At 44.1% G+C, this 21,312-nt stretch overlaps 1 protein-coding gene across 1 annotated transcript in view; it reads right to left on the bottom strand.

The window, feature by feature from the left end:
• BAZ1A (bromodomain adjacent to zinc finger domain 1A) overlaps positions 1-21,312 on the bottom strand; it is a 154,421-nt gene that overhangs the window by 22,057 nt on the left and 111,052 nt on the right. Inside the window, exons 21-25 of the mRNA XM_082275756.1 lie at positions 16,884-17,032; positions 16,151-16,243; positions 6,862-7,109; positions 4,644-4,828; positions 2,298-2,764 (exon numbers count right to left, since the gene is read on the bottom strand). Coding sequence (XP_082131882.1) covers positions 2,298-2,764; positions 4,644-4,828; positions 6,862-7,109; positions 16,151-16,243; positions 16,884-17,032 — 1,142 coding nt within the window. The remainder of the gene's footprint in view (positions 1-2,297; positions 2,765-4,643; positions 4,829-6,861; positions 7,110-16,150; positions 16,244-16,883; positions 17,033-21,312) is intronic.

The raw sequence follows: 21,312 nt of genomic DNA, 5'->3' as shown, positions 1-21,312 counted from the left end.
TTTTTTTTTTTTTTTTTTTTCAGACCCCCAGCGCCACAAAAAACCCCTTAGTGTTACCTGCTAGGGATCCCTATCGATCGAGAGAGAGAGAGATAGACCCCCAGGCTCACCACTTGATGCTCCGAGTTTAACTGCAACAGGTTACAGCGCTGTCTTGACAAACAGGAAGTCTTTTGGCTGGCTGCCCAGGAAGAAAGGAGGCGGCTCCGCCCCTCTGCACGCCTTCCGGCGCCTCCCCTAGCTCCACGAGGTGTTTGGATCACCTCAAACATGGCCACCCCCATGCTGGAGACACGAGGCTACGCCAAAATGGCGGCTCGTGCGATCCAGCAAAAAAAATGGCGGCGGCCTGTACTGAATAGCGGTGTGCTGCAGGGCACACAACACTCTCTCTGCATGGGGATTTGGCGTGGTTGGCGGTACCGGCCCTGGCGGACTGCATGGCCATTCGGGAGGCCTGCTAATAGCTGGAGATCTGATTAGGAAGGCAGTCTACATGTCCGTGGCTTCTGACTGGTAGGTACTTTATTCTTATCACCGTAAGATTTCCAGAATGCCACCGATTACAATCTTTTTAACATGTATACAATTAGATTGTTAGCTCCCAAACCAAGCCTCCTGGCTTTTTGCACATAAAATCACACTCAAAGTAGGAGGATCTGTGTCATTTATAGGATAGAGAGGGACTCTATCTTACCATACAGAGAGGGGCCCGCGTTCACCACAAGACCCGTCAGGGGAAAAGGGGGAACATACTACTCACCATACCGGAACCAGGCGGGCACCAACTCCTGACAGTACCCCTCTCCACCGGGGCGGGAGGGCTGTCGACCGATATGGACGCCGTGACTCATGGTCTTTGGCGTTTCAGCGAGACGTTTAACTCGCGGGGTCAGTCCTTTAATGGGACTTTGTCGCGGCCGACCCAGCGCGGAGCTATGGCCTGCATGCGCTCGTAGTCTGAACTGGGGGTGACCACCGGATCTCAACATCCAGCCCGTCGCCCAGTTCAGCTTTCTTGCTTGAAGATCTCACAGGAACACTGGAGAAAAAAGGCTGTCTAAAAAAATCTTTTAAGAAAAAAATCTTGCCAGGACCTAAGATCCCAGCAAGGTATCTAGGTCCTTACTCCTAACTAGACAGAAAATAACTGATTTGCTGAGGCAGAGAGAGAGAGGATATACCCTCTGGGACTGCCCCTAGGGTGTGGCCAGAGCTTTTTAATTTCCTGTCTAGTCCTGCTCCTGTGGAGGCAACATAACCCGAAGGTGCTGTATCACCGAGGACTACGTCTGTCAATGAGCGCTAGAGAAAATCCTTTTCTCTGAGTTGATTGAAGGACACTGCTTTACTGCTTCACAAATAGGTTTGATTGCTCCACCTTGAGGGGTAGGACGTTAAGTGCAACTTAACGAAAATACACCTAATGGGGCGGCCCTTTAGTAGTGACTAAACTCCCATCTCAAGAAAGGATTCAGTTAGTGGTCAGCAATGCCAGGACAACACAGAGAAAGCCAAAAGAAATCTGGGCATGTGCTGTGTCTTTTAAAGAAAAAGTAAAGACTCCGGTAGGTATTGGGGGGGGGGGGTGAAAAATGTTTAGGCTTTAAAACCACTTTAAGAACATATAAGAAAATATAATTTGATGTGCCCATTTCCTAATATATTTAGGTAATTTATGATGCCAAAAGATTAAATGCAGAAAAGATATCAAATCGAATAAACAAGCAGCACCATCTGAGTGTAGTAAACCAGTTAAAACAACTTTAAATCAAAAGATTGGCAACTCACCTTGAGGAAAAGCTTGTATACTGCGTGTCAAAAAAAAAAAGTGCTGCTGCAATAGATGGTAACAGTCCCGCAGTGTGCATTCGGTGGTAGGTAGCTTCAGATGTGCTGGTGGATTCCAGTGCTCCTGGGCCAGCACGATTACTCTTGTTGACACTCCACTGACACTCTTTCATGACCCCGGAAGTTGTGGAAGCGGGGTGTTGGGTGCGTTGGGAGCATGCGTGCTCCTTCATCAGTCCTGATGTATACAAGCTTTTCTCCATGTAAGTTGCCAATCTTTTGATTAAAGTTGTATTAACCCATTTACTACACTCAGATGGCACTGTTTCTCAGTTTTGATTTGTCTTGCAGAATTTCTTCCTACTCCTATAGCTGGCAGCCATTTGTACAGTGTAACTGGATTTATACATGGACTTAAGTCCGGACTTATTTTTTTACAGCTCTCTCTCCCCCTTTCAGTGCCCCTTTTTTTTTCTCAGTCCTTGGAAAATGATGCCATAACTCACCTGATAATCGCTTTTTGCCCCTTCCTCTGCCTTTCCGAGTAGGTGTAAAGATATCAAACTGTTCCTCTTGTCCTATAGGTATCTGTTTAAGGTTTTCCAAAGTAAATGGACGGAAGGCAAAAGGGGTGAACACCGGGGTATTATCAGCAGATTTTATCTTTTTTCCTCTCCCTCTTCCCCGGCCATGACCTGGTGTGGATACCAACTCTACCAGAGACATCTCATGGCCTTCAGCACCAGGCTGTGGAGTGTGCACAGAATGACGAGCTCCACCTTTCTTTTCTTGTGGAGGGGCAGAATGGACTTTTCTTCCTCTGCCCTTTGAAGCAGGTGGAGTGGTTTTTGGAGTTCCTTGCTGACTTTTCGGTGATTTCCCAGGCTTTTTCTTAGGTCCAGGCTTTCCAGGAGATTTGCCTCCTTTTATCTTTAAAGGTAATTGTACTTTGGCTTTGTTTTTCTTTTTTATACTAAAAGAACAAAAAGGTGTAAAGTGTAAAGCAAGACCAAAATATTTGCACTCCCAAAATTCCACTTTTACTAAAACAAACACACTTGTAATCTAAACCTATTTTAATCTGCAGCCAACTAGTGTGCTTTACAACTACCAAACTCCAATGGCAGTGGTCTGTACACATAATGCTCCAGAAATCCCACTCCCTGCTTATGGGGTTGGCTTACTACATTTCCTACAATTTTGACTAGAGTTTAAAACAAAATTTCCATACAACCCCAGCACTTGTTTACTGCAAGGATCTTTTGATCTCTGTTGATATACTGGGAACACGTACGACTACTTTAGTTCTGGATAAGTACGGTTTCCCTTATTAAAACATTGGAACTTTATAACAGGTACGCCAGAACACCCAGGATTGAGGAAGTTACTAACTGCAGTGGGCTATCTGTGTATCTACAGGACAGCAGCAGAAGAAAAACAACAAATGTACTCCTAAAAAGTTCAGGCACTGTTTGGAGAACCAACATATGGCAGTCGTGTAATTAATGTTAGCCCTCTGCAGCTAGAGGGGGAACCAAAACACCAGGGGTGGGTGTTGTGCAAAAGAACAAGAGATTCCTCTTAATCCAGCACAGGGGGGTGATGGCTACAAACCACTTGGAGCATACCTTAGAAACGTCCAAAAGGTTTGGGATTAAAAGATTTATTGTAAAATTAAAGTCAAAGGATTCCAAGAATGGAAAGGATAAAAATATAGCTGACATACAATCAATGTTCAACATCATGCCTGATTATGAATCTCAATCTCATCCAAACCTCAGCAGGCTGACTAAAGCATATCCGAGGCGGTGCTGTGGGCGGCTACAAGGTGTGTAAGTGCCAGATGTCGCATGGGAACCCCACTAATGGAAGGGACGAGAGTCACTGGTTGAACCTATAAGGGTCAGTGATGTAGAGAGGCCCCCAAAGGACCAGGCAGAGGACTCCAAACTGCCGGATTGTGCAGCTGTTGTAGGGCAGCGCGCCAGATTTGACGTCACCAGCACGGAGCGTGATCGAACTGACTCACCACAACAAGGCCTGGAATGAAACGCAGATGCAGTAATATAGCGGTTAGAAGGCTGTTTTCTTGACTACAGCCTTCCATATGCTCTCCAACCGCATCTGCATTCCATTCCAAGGCTCATGGCGAGTCGGCACGTTATCGCTCCGCATTGGTGACATGACATCCGGCGCACTGCCCCAACTACACCAGCTGCACCATACGGAGGTCCGGAGTCCTACTCCATTGTGGGCCTCTCTACATTACTGACCCTTACGGGTTCAACCAGTGGTCTGTCATCCCTTCCATTGGGTGGATGCCCATGCGACATCTAGCACCTTTTGGCTGCCCCTAGCACCAGCCCTAATATGCCTGAGTCAGCCGAGGTTTGGGTGAGATCGAAGTTCATAATCAAGCCTGATGTTTAATATTGCTTGTCTGTCAACCATATTTTAACACTTTCCATTCTTGAAATCCTTTGATTTATTTCACAATAAATCTTTTAAATCACAAACTGTGGCATAGACATTATTACTTTTCTGAGGTAGGCCTCAAGTGGTTTGTAGCCATCAATCCCCAGTGCTGGATTAAGAGGAATATTTTGTTGTTTGTTCAGTGGCAGAAGGGACTCTGCAATAAAGTTTGCTAAATTTGCCTGTGCAATGTAAATTGTTGACCTGGCTAAGGTTACGGTTTAACAAGAAAATAATCCCTTTAATGTTGTCTCCAAAGCATTAAGTATTATGTATTCATCACCCTACCGCTAACTTTTACTGAGTCAAATGTTCTTTTTAAACATCTCATGACATGTTTCCTACTGCTGTGAATTTCCTCCCTTTCCCTTGCCTACCTCTCTTCCTCATACACGATCGTCTCCTCTTTCTCCTCCTTCTCAGAATCTCTCTGCAACTCCTCCTCTTCTGCAAATTCCTCCACTTCCACATCACTATCCATAGAGGGCCTTTGTCGACCAGGTTTGCGGCCTCGTCGTCTAGGCCGGCACACACCACAGAACCAGTCGCCATCAGGAATAAACTGTACGAAACACACAAAGTTCTTTTCAGAATTCAGGACCTTAGTTGGCGGATCTACGAAAACTCTCCAAAAATACATTCATCTAGGTCAGTGCTTTTCAACCTTTTTTCAGTCAGTGCACCATTCAGAATTGTGCACAATCCCAGGGCACACCAGTTTGAGAACTTGTTCAATAATAGGCTTCTCTATGCTAATAAAAACACATAAAAATGTGGCTGGGATGATTTTTAAATTGCTCCCCACCAAAATGCATGGTACTGCGGTACCATGCATTTTAGCGGATGCAAATGTACATGTAATTGTCGGATACATAGGGGTACTATTCAATTATTAGCACCTGTGTGCATCTACAAAAGGCAGCGTGTTGCGGTGCGGGAAAATGCACAATTTTACATGCGTTATCACACTGCACATGGTGTGAAAAAAGCCCTAAAAAGTTAGAATGCAGAATTAAGTGGTCTGTAGTTTGTAAATCTGCCCCTCGAAATCCCGCTGCTGGTAAAAATCCCCCCTCCGACAGGTGTAGTGACAGCATCAGAGGGAGTTCTAGCCCCAAAAGAGGGTTATTATGGGACCTTTACTCTGCACTACAGGTAGGTATTAGTGCTAAAACACAAGTAAATAGCCTCCATCTCTGGCGACAGGACTTTGATTCAATAGAGGATGATGAATGGACTCAGGCTTTGGAAATTATAACCCGAGTACCCCTTTCCAACTCACAAAAATTGACCCAACTTTTCATGAGGAGTATAATGCACTGTAACAATAAACTACACACATGGGGAGGGCAGCATCCAAATTGCCCCAAATGTACTGCAGCAACAGGGACACTTATTCACATGGTAAAGCGCTTCCCTAATCATCATTGAGAATGGATGTCTATTTTCACAACATGGTTTGTTTAACCCATGTGTCTTCAGATCCAAAATTTGCTCTCCTAGGCATATTCCCAGAAGAAACCCTTCCTGCGGGAATGCATTTTTCATGTGGACTAATGCTGGCCATACACTAGTCGAAAAATCGTTCGACTATCTGTAATTTGGTCCGTTCGTTCGTTTTTCGTCCAGCTAATGGGCACAAATAAAAAAAAGGTTTTAACTTTTCAGAGCCGAAAAAACAAAGGAACAGTTTGGAAAATTCTGCCGAACGAACGATAAATTGAAAGGTTAATGGGTTTCTCGCCTAAACTGTTTGCACTAGGCATGTGACAAACTGAGCGAAGAACAGATTAATTTATGTCCATTGAACAATTTATTGTTCGAAATTCGGTCATTAAACGATGGCACGATTGTCTGCTCTCACAGCCGATTTTTCTAAAATGAGTTTGAACGATTTTTCGGCTAGTGTACGGCCAGCCTATGTCCTTGTTTCTGGCCCGTAAACTCATTTTGCAAAAATGGATCTCACCCCCAACATTTTTAGTGGTGTGAAGCACTGCATTTAAATTTACGAAGAAGAGCTCACCTATAAACATAGGGGGATGTCCTAAGAAATGTAAAAAATACTTGGTCCCTGTGGTTTTCTAACCAGTCCACAACCCCCTCATCCACGACAAATTAATAGGGGAAGGTGGTGACTACTCTGCCAATCACATGTGGTATTCCATACACACAACTACTACTGGAATATTGAATAGGACATTGCATTGGTGATCTGTTAAAGGTTATGGGTATGACTCTTGCTATACACAGTTGGTAATTTCCATAAGTTATGTGGCATTAATGTATGCACAATCATTGTTCTGTAGATCTTTTATACTATCTTGTTTATATTGTACTTCGTATTGTCTCTCTCTTCTAAACCGAAATACCTGTTCCATTGTTCGGTATTTTCTAACTGCAATTGTTAGAAGAAAGTTTTTCCAAAAAATTACCCGATTAAAAAAAAAAAAAAAAACACACACACACACACACACACACACACACACACACACACACACACAAACCAATCTGGGAATTAATCAATACAGTCCCTGAAAATGCCAGTAAACACAATCAAAAGATTTTCATCAAAAGGCCTCATACAGAACTCACCTTCAGTTTGGGTCGTACACAGTAGATATGGTGCCCTCTCTCACAGCCGTCACACAGGAGCATACTCTCGCTATCTCCTTTTTTACGGCACACCTTACACCTGAAGTTTAGAATGGAGCGTGACCACAAGATGCTGCGGTCCAAGGTGGACAAATGCAGGAAGATCTGTGAAAAGCTACCAGATGACTGTAATGATTCACGCCATCGATCCAGTACGGTCCTTTGCATGCGACCACTTTCACTAGTATCTACGGTGAGAAAATAGGAATTTTGATGCATCTGTAAATTCCATATCTTGCAGTACAGGACAAAGGAAATATTTATTAGATCATGGGCTATATGTCACTACCTTCAGGTGATTGGGCTCTGGCAAAACCTTTGCTGGGAAAACTCCACAATGTATCCATATAACCCCGCTCAATCGTTGAGATGTCAGTTTTTTTTTTTTTTTTCTCAGAGATCAGTAAAAAAGGAGGATAGGGGACTGTATCCTGTACATCAAGATATGGAACTTACAGGTACTTAAACTTTCATATCTTAATTATACAGTACAGGCCATTGGACATCTTCAAAGCAATAAAAAGTACAACAGGCCCACAGTAAGAACAAGAAGGGTCAACAGACCTAACAGAGTTGACAGTCAAAGCACGGCTCTGCAGAGGCTCAAAATCCACCAGTCAAAAAATGTAAACAAAGAAACAGGCGGTGGCTCTACATCCCTATGGAAGTACCAATGCTAGATGCTGTAAAGAGCCCAAGAACCCCAACCTCCAGGGGTAATGGGTTCAGGTAGGGAAGGAAGGATTTGTTTACAGAGGACAAAAGCCATGGAAGAAAAGCAAAAATAACCACCCAGCCGGATGAGGAATCTCATGTAGGGACTGGACTGCCCTGTATGGAGCAGAAGAGTATAAAATTGGCAAGGCAGCCAAAGAGGACACTCCTCACCCGACTCATAAGGTGAATCATAAGTGTTTGATATGCCTTCAAGGCAAGACACATGGAGGAGAATGACATTTCCTCGTAAAGGCGAGAAGAGCCCCGAGGAAGAAAAAAGCCTTTGACAGCTCCCCACACACAGCTAAGTTGCAAGGTGAAGTCTACAGGATTGGAAAGTCACAGTTTGTAAATAGAGAGAAAACTGGCTAAAGAGAGAAAACTGGCAAAAAGACTGAATTTAGAGAGTAGTGGTTAATGGTTCTTACTCTGAATTCTCAAAGTTTTTTTCGCGTTCCAGCGTTGGGACCCCTTCTTTTTATAATAATATTTATATATTATATAGGGTCTGGGATTAAAAGTACCATTTCAGTTTTTGCAAATGACACCAAGCTATACAGTGAAATAACCTCCTTACAGGCTATCCCCAACTTACAAGCCAACCTCAATGCACTGTTTAATTGGGCAACTAGGTGGCAAAGGAGGTTTAAGGTTGATAAATGTAAAGTTATGCACTTGGGGGCTAAGAATTTGCATGCATCATACATACTAGGGAGAGTACCACTGGGGGAATCAAGGGTGGAAAATGATCTGGGTGTTTTGGTAGATCATCATTATTATTAGACTTCATTTATATAATTAAATATATAATGATTTATATAGCGCCAACAGTTTGCGCATCGCTTTACAATAAAAAGGGAGACAATACAGCAACAATACATGAGGGTTAGGAGGGCCTTGCTCCTGCGAGCTTACAATTTCATAGGCCTAATATTCGCATGCAATGCCAAGCTGCAGTTCAAAAGCATGCACAATCCTGTCTTGTATTGAGAGGTATGGATTTCAGAGAGCAAGATATATTATTTTGCCCCTGTAGAAATTAGTAAAACCTCATCTGGAATATGCAATTCAGTTTGGGGCAACAGTTTAAAAAAAAAAAAAAAAAGGATATTGGGAACTGGAGAAAGTGCAGAGAAGAGCAACCAAACTGATAAGAGGCATGGAGGAGCTCAGCTATGAGGAAAGATTAGAGGCATTGAATTTATTCTCGATTGAAAAAAGGATATTAAGAGGGGATATGATCAACATGTAAGAATAAGAGCTGTAAAAAAAGTGTGAAATGGACTCCCACAAGAGCTGGTTCTGGCCAGCTCAGTAGATTGCTTTAAAAAAGGCCTGTATGCTTTCCTAAATCTACATAATATAACTGGATACCAACAGGGAAAGTTGATCTAGGGCAGTGAAGGCAAACCTTGGCACCCCAAATGTTTTAGAACTACATTTCCCATGATGCTCTAGATCAGTGTTTTTCAACTCTGGTCCTCAGGGCACACTAACAGGCCAGGTTTGCAAGAAAACTGAAATACATCCCAGGTGATATCATTTGCTGCTCAGTGATTGCAGTATTCTAGTCTGCATCTCCCCAAGGTAATACTTAAAATCTGGCCTGTTATTGTGCCCTGAGGACCGGAGTTGGGAAACACTGCTCTATATGATGCCTACACTGCAGAGTGTATGAGCATCATGGGAAATGTAGTTTCAAAACATCTGGGGTGGCAAGGTTTGCCATCACTGATCTAGGGAATATCAGATTGCCTCTCGGGGGATCAGAAAGGTCACTGTGTAAACAGTCCATCCCCTCAACTCACCTTCCATGGGTAGAAATAGAAACAAGGGGTTCATTGGGACTTGCAAAGGTACAATAAAACTATAGGATATTTGAATAATGAATCATTTTTATGCCAGGTACCCCTTCCATGGAGTACCAAGCATGAAAATGATCATAAAAGGTAATAATCTCTGAGTTGGGCCATTAATTTTACAAGGTCTAGTCAGCTCGAGCAAGAAAAGCAAAAGGTTTTCTAGATTTTGCCTTTTTTTTTTTTTTCACATGAGATGGGATGAGCAGTACTAGACTAGACTAGTCTAGGGACTAGAATGCACTGCAATGAACCAACAGTAGCCATTATGTGGGGGTGCAAAAAATCATCCCCATTACATTATGCAAATGGAAGTTAGGCAGTACAGCCTGCAATGTGAGAAGGGGGTGGAGAGGTAGAAGAGAATTTACAGGTGTTAGTACCTGCCGGTTGCAGATGTAGTGATAACTTTTGGAATAGATCAGACTGACAGAAAAATTGGATTTTTGTACTTACCATAAAATCCATTTCTCTTAGCTTGACGGACACAGTGCTCCATAAATCATAACTACTGGGTTATATTGCCTCCTCAAGGAGTAGGACTAGGCAGAGAAAAAAAAAAAAAACAAGAAAACACTTGGCTTTGCCCATGGACCGTCCTCAGCTGGTATATAACCCCCCTCTCTCTGCTCTAGCTATTCAGTTTAATAGCAAGCAGTATTAGAAGTATCAAAACTCCTTAGAGGGGTGGGTGCTGTATCCATCGAACTCAGAGAAAAGCATTTTACTAGGAGTACAAAAATCCAATTTTCTCTTTCGTTCATTGGAGGACACAGCACTCCATAAATCATAACCACTGGGCCACCCAAAAGCAGTGCCAAAAGAAAAATGAGGAGAGTGGAAAATAACCCAAGGCTAAACCTAAGAGCCCTAACTGTGTCACAGGAGCCCCATCTGAAAAGTAAAAATGTAAAAAAAAAAAAAAAATAACACCCCTCAAGAGGAAACAGCCCCTCTTAAACCGCAGCCTGCAAAACTTCTTGGCCAAAGGAAACATCTGCAGATGCCAAAGTATCTACTTTGTAGAATTTAGCGAAGGTATGCACCAACAACCAAGTGGCAGCCTTGCAAACTTGAGATATTGATGCTTGATGACGGAAGGCCTAAGAAGTACTCGGCACCTGAGCACAATGGGCCGTGACAGGGAAAGGAGGAACCTAACCTTTAATAGAATAGGCCTAAGTTACCATCTGTCTGAGCCATTTGGAGATGGTAGCCGAAAAAGCGGCATCCGTAGGACTGCCGTAGATGCTAGATACACCTGAATCGCTCAAACTGCATCCAAGGCAATGCTTGGGACACAAGGAAAGCATTACAATATCCTCATTTAAATGAAAGTCAGAGACAACTTTGGGCAGGAATGATGGACAGGGGCGGAAAACCACCCTATCTCTATGGAGCACTAAATAAGGACTACAACAGGATAATGCCACCAACTCTGAAACTCTGTGGCCCGTGGTAATAGCCACCAAGAATGCCACCTTCTGGGACAACGTAGGCAAGAGAATTCTCAAATAAAGGTTTCTGAAGAACCGAGAGCACTACGTTTAAAACCCATGGTGGGACCATACAGGCAGAGCCACCTGTCAAACCCCCTGAATGAAGGTACGAACTAAAGGGTGCGTAGCTAGGGGTTGCTAAAAGACCATTGCTAAGGCAGACACCTAGCCCCTGATGGTACTCATGGCCAACTTCTGCTCAATGCCCCATTGAAGAAAGGCTAAGACCTGAGCCACAGAAAAGTATTGAGGATGAGCGCCAATCGACTCACACCAAGAAATGTACGCTTTCAATGTATGATGGTATATTTTGCTGGAAGACTACTTTCTCGCCTTCACCATAGTAGGAATCACTGATTCAGACAAACCTCTATCCCTCAGTACATGGCTTTCAATAGCTAATCCATTAAAACCAGTGACTGTAAAGCAGGATGATAGAGTAGCCCTTGGAACTGGTCTTCTAAGAGGAAGCCCCCAAGGGATGTTTACGGCCATATAGAATGATTAGAAGACCCTCGCCCTTGATTCCTCACAGGAACTGCGGCTTGAGGATGGTACTGGCCTTACCGTGCCCCTAGGACGTCTGCGGCATCTGTCAGAGGAACCCGTGACCTTGCCACAAACCTACTGTGGAACCGAACCTGCTGAGGGAGCTGCATGTAGCACTGTGCAAACTAACTTTTTTGAAGGTGGATACCACCAGATTCAGAACCTGTATGCAAGTCCAAAGAGAGAACTGTGTGACAGCAGCCGGTGAATCACAGCCTGTGGTTGCTGAAGATAGTCCAGAGGAAGGACCACCCTGGTTAGAAATAAAATCAGACCTAGGTAATTCTATTGCCTGGACAGGGATAGGGGGGACCTTAGGTAATTCAGACATCACCTGAACCTTTGCAGGAATTAAATCCACACAAGGAGACTCAGGTCTTTAGAAAAAAAAAAATCAGAAAAGAGGACAAAAAAAAATTGCCCCCCATTCTGGGTACCCCCAAAAGAAACATTTCTTGGACCTCCTTGATGCTCACAAAAGAGGTTTATGGGGCCCAGAAACCAGTAAAGATATCCACCCACCCCAATAATGGATGAGTGCAGACCTTCATGCTGAAGTGGTATTGTCTGCGGGTCCGGAGAAGCTATCTCTAGGCTTATCAGACCAAGGTTGCTTGGAACCTCCTGGGGAGGACTTGAAGGATCCTTTTCCCATATTCTCAGTCCCAGGAGCACAAAAGAATATTCTATGGGCTGAGGAGGGGTGGGGGGCCCGTCTGCGACGAGGCTCCTTAACTTTCCTGGATTGTGGAAGGTAGGTACTCCTCCCGCCGTGAAACCCTTAAGGAGGTCATCTAGAGTATCCCCAAACAGGCGATCGCCTTGAAAGGTCAGATCAATGAGGATTTTCATGGAGGCTTGGTCTGGGGACCAATTCTTAAGAAATAGCATGTGCCTAATCACCACCACTGAAACACAAAGTTTGGACAACACAGGAGCTGTATCCAAAGCTGCATCACAAATAAACTGCATCCCATGGACCAACTAGGGTTGCCACCTCATCCCTTTAAGCCAGGACACACATTAATTACATAGGTTCTGTGGCTGATTAAGATGGTAATCAAAATCACTTAGTGCCTTATGTGCAGTATATTAGCCTCAGAACCTGTGTAATTAATCTGTGTCCTGGTTTAAAGGAATGAGATGGCAACCCTACGACCAACAGGTCTGCTAAATAAACATAAGCAGCGGGAACCTGCTCACCCCCCAGGCCATGGCGCAAAAGCTTGGCCCATTCAGTTCGGGTCAAACACCAGGGCTGTGGCCAATACTGGCGGCAATTCAGAACCAGTCATAGTACTGTAATAATGCTGCCTGCCACAGCCTTCGCTTTCCTGTCAGCTGGGTCTTTAAAGTACCCCCTTCCACCTGGCATACTAAGGACTGTAGGACCGCCTTCAGCTGGGGTTCAGAGGGACCTGTCACCTGCATGAAGGGACCAGTGGGGGAGACGTGATTCTGAGGCTCCATAGGAAAAAGGAAGACCATGCAGTACAAAAGATTTTTTGGGACCACTAAAAGATCCCCCAATACTCAGGGTACCTATCAGCAGAGGGAGAAAGAGATATACAGGGACTCCCAAGGACTCATCCTACCAGCCAGTGGAGCGCTGAAAATCCAGGCCCAAAAACACCATGGACGCCATCTGCTTCATATAACCAGGGACAGGAAAAGGAGGAAGAGGAAGAGTAGGAAAAGGAAGAGGAAGAGTAGGAAAAGGAAGAGGAGGAAGAGGAGCGCCAGCCTCTCCGCGAGGTTTCAGCCGTAGAATGGTGGGGGAGACCCCAGGGGTCTCCACTGCGTCCTCTGCCCTGGGACCCCCATCAGTCAGTGGGGGATGGGAAGCCCAGTTCAACTGAGGGACTTTAGAATGGGAGGAGGGAACCCACAGGCAGGCCCAACCATCCCTGTAGGATACATGCGTCCACCCCAAAACCGCCCAAAGGGGAGAAGGGGGACTGTACTTGGCCTTCTATGGTGCAGGTGGCGCTCCCGACTGAACGCCTTGCCACGGAAGCAGGGGAACCATCATCCAAGGGGACGCTGCGACTGACCAGTGGCCAGTTATATGCGACCCTGCAAGATGTTTAACTCATGGGCCAGCCTCTGTCCAGGAGGCTATGTTGTGGCTGACCTAGCGCGTAGCTGCTGCCTGCACGCGCTTGTTTGCTGGACTGGGAGGACCACTGGATTTAGATTATCCAGCCCGTCACCCAGCCTGGCAGTTGATTGTAGATCTCCCTAGAGAAAAAAAAAAAAATTAAAGGAAGGAGAAAAAATTGCCAGGACCAAGAGATCCCAACAGGGAGCAAAGGTCCTTACTCCTGACTAGACAGAAAAAAAACTGAATACCTAGAGCAGAGGGGGGTGGGTTATATACCAGTGGAGGATGGCCCATGGGCGTAGCTAAGTGTTTCTTGTTCTGCCTAGTCCTACTTCTGGAGGAGCCAATATAACCCAGTAGTAAGGATTTATGGAGCTCTGTGTCCGTTGATGAACGAAAGAGAAATGCTGCTTTAGTCAGGCATGTTGCACAACTGTGAGGTAAGCCCGAACCAGGGGGATGAAGCATTGTCGGTGGAAAACCTTGCTCTGGAACAAGGGGACTGCTAGGTACTTGAAGTTTCCCCTAGGGCCTGAAGCGGAATCTCTACTCTTTGTCCCATGTGCTCCTGTGCACCCGTTATCTGCCATTGTTAAACAAAGCTCTTTCCCTGCAGGGTACTCAAGGAGGAGGATGCAAACTGGGGGGGTCAGCATGCCTGATATGATGGAATTGCAATAACCCAGGCACCAGAGGAGTTCCTGTGGCTGAGTCTCTGGGGCATCAGGCAAGGCAACGATCAATCAGCTTGTGTCATCAGCAGAAAAAGGTGTTGGAAGAATGCAGTCAGGAGCCTTATGAGCACTATATAACTTGCCAGAGAGGGACTCCTGGTAGTGAGGTGGAAGAAAAGCCTGCACATTTTAAATAGGTAAACATTACAACAATACCTAGAAGGCTGAGTATGCACGACAATAGCTAGGGACAAAAAAATGTAAATCGTGTAGACCTAACCTATGCCTTCCAGATCACTTGTGTGCTTAGCACTGTGGTAGGTCTTGAGGGATGAAGGATATAGCGCAGTACCTTCTACATATCAAGAGAATAATCTAACAAGATATTTGTAGTCAGGATCTGGTATGGATCAGTACAGGGAAACCCTGTTACTCTACCTATGTTTCTGGTCCCACTCAGGGTCCAGGCTTCTCCCATCACTGTGGGCAAACCACCAAAGTTGTCTTCAAGGTCTGGGTGCCATAGGGATGGACTACTGCCTTGGTTCTATATTGCACTCTGTGGTAAACTCACTCATGTACCACATACCAAGGTAAGTGGTTCCAGTGTCCAAAGCAAGCATTACAGGCTAACCCTCCTATTTCAGGGTCCAGGTATGGTTCCCCAAGTTGTACATCAAAAGGTAAACCGATCCAGTCACATAAAGAAGAAGAAAAAAAAAAAAAAAAAAATCGAAAAACTATTTCCATAACAGGAGAAACTGTCCTTCACCCAAGAAAAAAAAAAATGGAGTCCTGGAGTGGGCAGAGGCGGGGGTTGCTTTTTGATGACTTTTGCGCTACTACGCTGTCTCTCGTTCGTGTATTAAAAGCAGACAAACACACTCTCACTCCAAAAATGGATTCAAGCTCAACCCCCATCTATATATTTCAACATATCCTTGAAACCATTTACTCTATACATGCCTCTGAGGGTGGTAAATGTGTGGCTACTACCATCTGCATATAAAATCACCTTTAATGTAGAAAAATATATAAAATTCACATGTACATCACAGGACATTTTTAAAAAATCCAGCTAAACTGCTCCTATTATTGCTTGCATGTATCAAACAGTGTAAATATCATGTTGGTTATCACCACTTGTGTTGACTGTATTCATCTCATATTTCACTACATGGCCTTCCAATAAATAAATTTCCTACAGTCCATTGGGGGATGGAAGGTGTATCCTGAACCATATAGATTTGGCCTATAAGCATATCGCATAATCGCATATTTATTCACTTTTCCAAAAGAGATCTGTCATGCATGTTCATTAAAAAGGGAACTGAGAGTAAGATTGCATTATTCACACAGTGATTAATGGAACGTGAGTAGTAGTAAGTCCTAAAAATTCGATTTGTAGTTCAAAGATACACAGACCGCATTCTAGTGCTTAACACTGCCCTTAATGGTCCAGAGGAGGTAGAAGCACAAAAAGCATCCCCTTAGCAATATATACTAATGTGAGGGAGATGAAGAACCATGCTGGTAAACCGATCCAGTCACAAAGGAGGAAAACTGAAGGAAAATAGAAAAAAAATGGTCGCTAACAGGAGAAGATGTCCTTCATCTAAGAAAAAGATTGGAGTCCTGAAGTGGGCAGAGGTGGGGGCTTGATTTTTTATGCTTTTTGTGCTACTACCCTGTCTTTCGTTAGTGTATTAAAGCAGACCTACCTTTATAGGTTAGGTTTACTTTCCTGCAAATATCCTAAAAGGACTTAAGCCCAACTGCAGTAAACACATGCTGATAAATGGGCAGGCAATACAAATATTCACATACCATCTTTTTCACTAGTTTGATCATCTTCTCTCTTTTTCCTCTCTTCCTTCTTTTTCTTGTCTGATTTTGAGTTTTTAGTATCTTCTGCATTTCCTATTAAAAATAACATAACAGTGGAAAGTTTTTTAAATTAGCTGGAGATGGGAAGGTTATGTACACACCATTAAAAGCCATGAAACAGAATCAGACTTTACTTCTGTCAAAAAAAAAAAGTAATATAGGGGTTAACAAAAAAAGCAATGAAAAAGTTGTTTCACACAGTCAAAAAAATCTTAACTAGTCCAAGGTCCTTGCGAACTTAATACACTGCATTTGTTTGTCACCCAAATCATGGTACGTTATAGCGGGTCCTGACACCTAAGCACTTCTTTTTCAGGCCATCATACATGGTAAGCCGCTCTATAGTAATTCTTAGGCAAACAAAAAGGCTTTGCTTGGCATATAAAGTATATAAAAAAAGGTCTTAGATCTCTTAAAAAAAAAAAACATCAGTTGACAAAGACCTCTTAATGTAATGATGTAAATGTTAAGGATTAGGAGTCAGTGGGCACCTGAAATAGTACTTCGTGGATAGATTTTTACTATTGTCACTACACAAAACTGGCAGTACTGATTTGCAAGACATCACCAAATTGCAATACCACATAGTTATTAATAACTTTAAAATGCATTGCTATCTGCCACTGCAATCTGCAGTGCTAGCTGCCTGCTATTTTTGCCAAACCCCTCTTACCAAGTGGAGCCTTTAAGTACTTGCGTTCCACGCCTTGCTCTATCTTTAGTAACGCTCGGGCAAGATACTGTACTGAAGTAGCCACTGGCTGAGGGGTGCTGGCGTTTGTGGATGGAACACTTGGCTCCTCATTTTTCATTCCTTGTAACCTACAAGAAAATATGTAAAACAATTATACACAGATAAGTTGCTGATCAGACTTTGGGTTAGGCTATAATAACGTATTGCTACACAGAAGAATGTGGTCTGTAAGGAACCGGTCCTTTGACATTTTGGTTGCACAAAAAAAAAAAAAAAAAAATCACAGTTTAACAGATATAAACTGTCTGCCCCAGTGTAGCTGTGGCAAAATGAGCAAATACAAGAAACCTTTGGAATTTTCTAGAGGGTTGCTCTTCTCCCAGATTGCTTTCCTGATGGGAAAAAATGGAGGCGATTTTTTGTCCACTACAGCACATTAGCAACACCATTAAATTAAGCTGATATATACAATTTGCCCTTAGTGAATATTTATAGTTGTAGATGCCTACAGGGGTTTTCTATTGCATTGCTGAAATAACTTTCTTGCAGCCTCTATTGGCAAAACTATGTCCTGTATATTACATACAATATCTCATAAAAGTGAGTACACCCATTACAGTTTTGTAAATATTTTATTATATCTTTTCATGTGACAACACTGAATAAATGACACTTTGCTACAATGTAAAGTAGTGATTGTACAGCTTGTATAACAGTGTAAATTTGCTGTCCCATCAAAATAACTCAGCACACAGTCATTGTCTTAAACGCTTGCAACAAAAGTGAGTACACCCCCAAGTGAAAAATTTAAAAATTGGGCCCAATTAGCCATTTTTCTTCCCAGGTGTCATGTGACTCAGTGTTACAAGGTCTCAGGTGTGAATGGGGTGCAGGTGTGTTAAATTTGGTGTTATTGCTCTCACTCTCGCATACTGGTCCCTGGAAGTTCAACATGGCACCTCATGGCAAAGAACTCTCTGAAGATCTGAAAAAAATAAAATTATTGCTCTACATAAAGTTGGCCTAGGCTATAAAAAGAAAAAAGACTGCCAAGATCCTAAAAAGGAGCAGCAGCACGGTGGCCGAGACCATACAGCGGTCTGGGGTGGGGGGACGTCTTTGCTTGTTTTGGGATCTGTGGACCTTGCTCATTCAGGACAAGTGGGTCCACGAGCTGATTTGGTTCGGTTACAAGATCGATTTTCGGTCCTTGCCTCCGGTAAGATTCTTTCCTTCCTATTTACGCCTGTCTCACGAGCAGCTACAGGGCCTCTATGGGGTGGTGCAGGACCTGTTAGCACAAGGAGCTATTGCGCTGGTTCCAGAGTCTAAACATTTTCAAAGTTTTTATTCAAATCTGTTTACAATTCCCAGGAAGGAAGGCAAGGTTTGTTTCGATCTTGGATCTCAAGGCACTGAGCCACTTTGTGCGGGTTCAGAAATTTCGGATGGAGCCCATCTGCACGGTAGTAGCTTTCCTTCATCAAGGTGATGTTCTGGCCTCTATCGATTTCAAAGACGCTTACCTTCGTATTCAAATATAAGTTGGGCATCAGCGTTTTCTTCCTTTTGCCATGAGCGAGGAGCATTATCAATTCGTCACGTTATCCTTTGGTCTCGCCTCAGCTTCTCGGGTGTTCACAAAGGTTACGGTGTAAACTTTACAGTTCGGGTGGACATTGAATTTTCAGAAATCTGCACTGGCACTACTTTGGTCTGACACTGGATTCAGCGTCAGCCCAGGTGTTTCTTCCTCAGACAAAACTTCTGAAGCGACAGGATGCGGTTCAGCTCCTGTTGTCCAACCATTGGTCATCATTCAGGACTTGCATGCAAGTGCTGGGTCTGATGGTTTCCACCTTCAAGGCAGTTCTGTTTGTGCAGTTCCACTCCAGATCTCTGCACAGAGAGATTCTGTCCAAATGGAACAAGGATCCGTTGCCACTGGACAATCTGATCCTGTTGAGTCGGGGTTCGAGGGAGTCTCTGCTGTGATTGCTTGGCTCCCCGACCCTTCGTCTGGGAAAATCCTTTCTTCCCCTGTATTGGACTGTAATCACCACGGGGGGCCAGTCTGTCCAGATGGGGAGGTGTCTTGGGAGTGTACTCGGCCCAAGGTGTTTGCACTCGAGGGGAGTCAAGGCTGCCGATCAACATCCTGGAGATTCGGGCGATCAGACTTGGTCTGTCTCCATGGATGAACCATCTGCAGGGACGCCCTGTGAGGATACAAATCGGACAATGCTACGGTTGTGGCACAAGTCAATCATCAAGGGGCACAAGGAGTGCCCTGGAGGCCCGGGAAGTAGCCATTATCTTGAGGCGGGCAAAACGACAGTTTCCAGCCCTCTCTGCTGTGCACATTCCGGGGGTAGAGAATTGCCAAGCGGACTCTCTCAGTCGGCAGACGTTGCAATCAGGAGAATGGTCTCTTCACCCGGAGGTATTTCATAAACTGTGTCTTCAGTGGGGGATCCCAGATGTGGACCTGTCGGCCTCCCATCTCAACAGGAAGTTGCAGAGGTTCGTGTCAAGGTCTCGGGATCCTCTGGCCGACACCACAGATGCCCTGGTGGCCCCTTGGGGTCAGTATCGTCTGATTTACACAGCATAAAGCCCAATGGTCTAAAGACTTAAAGACGTCAGTGAACCTCAGAGAAAAGGATCTTATGGTAAGACAAAAATCCAGTTTTGTTTTTTTTTTTATTAAAAAGAAAACAGTGAAATTAGCCTAATGTTTTTTCTATACTGTGAAAGAGAATGTTATGCCGAGTAAACTGATACCTAACATGTCATGCTTCAAAACTGCGAACGCTCGTGGCGACAAACTTTGGTACTTAATCTCCATAGGCGACGCTGTCAAAATTTCTACAGGTTACCAGTTTAGAGTTTCAGAGGAGGTCTTAGGCTAGAATTTTTGCTCTGACTCTAATGATCGCAGTAATACCTCACATGTGTGGTTTGAACACCGTTTACATATATGGACGGCTTGCGTATGCGTTCGCATCTGCGTGAAAGCTCGGAGGGTCTGGAAGCTTTAAATTTATTTTATTTCTTTTACCTTATATATTTTACCTTTATTTTATTTTTACACTGTCCCTTTTAAAAAAAAATAAAAAAAAAAAAAAAAATTCACTTTTTAACCTATTACAAGTAATGTAAACATCCCTTGTAATAGAAATAGGCAGGACAGGTCCTCTAATGTCAGATCTGGGGTCAAAAAATGCAGATCTCACATCTACCCTTAACAGCAAAAAAATAAAATAAAAATAAAAAATTGGTCATTTAAGGCCATTGGGCGGAAGCGACGTATGACATCGCTCTGATCCTCCAAGGCCATAGAGTCGAGTGGGGGGCCATCTTTCCCTCACTCGACTTCCTGCCTGGGACCTGGAAGAACCGGATCATTTTTCCAACTTATATACAGCTCCAGTAAGCAGAGAAAATGACCGCGAAGCGGGCGGGCACCTCTCCCGCTGCCCATAAAGAGATCCCACGGCTAATCCGCCACTGGGACCACTTTTATGCGAAAGAGGACCACCGGACGCGTAGAGAAATACCAGGGTTTTGGCAGCTATCTGCTGCCGTAACACCGGTATTTAACGTCAAAATAGCGACATAAATACACGGCGGGCGGTCCCGAAGTGGTTATTGAGTTTGGACGGTTATCAGGGATATTTATTAATTGATCCAAGTCGACGATCTTCCCTTTAGATCCCCAGGCACGGGTGGACACAGCAGCTATCCCGTTGATATGGGTTGAGCAGTTCCGATATTTTGGTATCCGATGAGTTATTCTAATCTTAATCTGTCTCCACTATTATTTCAACTTTGTTCCAAATGTGCCTTCTGGACTTCCCTACCATTGAATCTCATGGAACAGATTACCTCCTAAAGAGTATTTTTCTTCCTAAGTTTCTTTGTTTTCCAAAACTGCCCTATCTGGATACCAAATTCCCATTTCAGAGAGCCTGACCGGTGTGGGAACCTTCATCTGGGGGGAGGTGATCTTTCTAGGTTAGGGAGGTCAACTCCACTTCTCCCTGTGCGATGTTGGGGTTTGGACTGGGCAGCCATTCTAATCACTGTGTTCGTGGTTTATGCACTCCTTGGCCAATGTGAGCATAATCTGATCTCCCGCATCCCACTAGGATGACAATTAGGGTCTGGATTGTGAATATTTCTTCAGCCCCATTCTGGGGTAATCCCAACCTTCCATACTTTCGCTCCTTTCCTGACCCTTAGTTCTAGGCTAGATACAGAGTTAAAACTTTGCAGGATGTGCTCAGCGGGTGTATTGCGCTCCTTTTCTGCACTTAGAGCAAACTTCCAGGATTAATGTTTTTTACTTCCAATTACGCCATTCAGCCCAAGCTCAGGTCCTTGTCCTCCAAGTCTTAATATGGAC

This window comes from Pelophylax lessonae (genome assembly GCF_965119305.1).
Source record: "Pelophylax lessonae genome assembly, chromosome: 13".
NCBI classification, from domain to species: Eukaryota; Metazoa; Chordata; class Amphibia; order Anura; family Ranidae; genus Pelophylax; species Pelophylax lessonae.
Note: the sequence above shows the minus strand (reverse complement) of the source record. Positions and strands in the feature narration are given on the sequence as shown.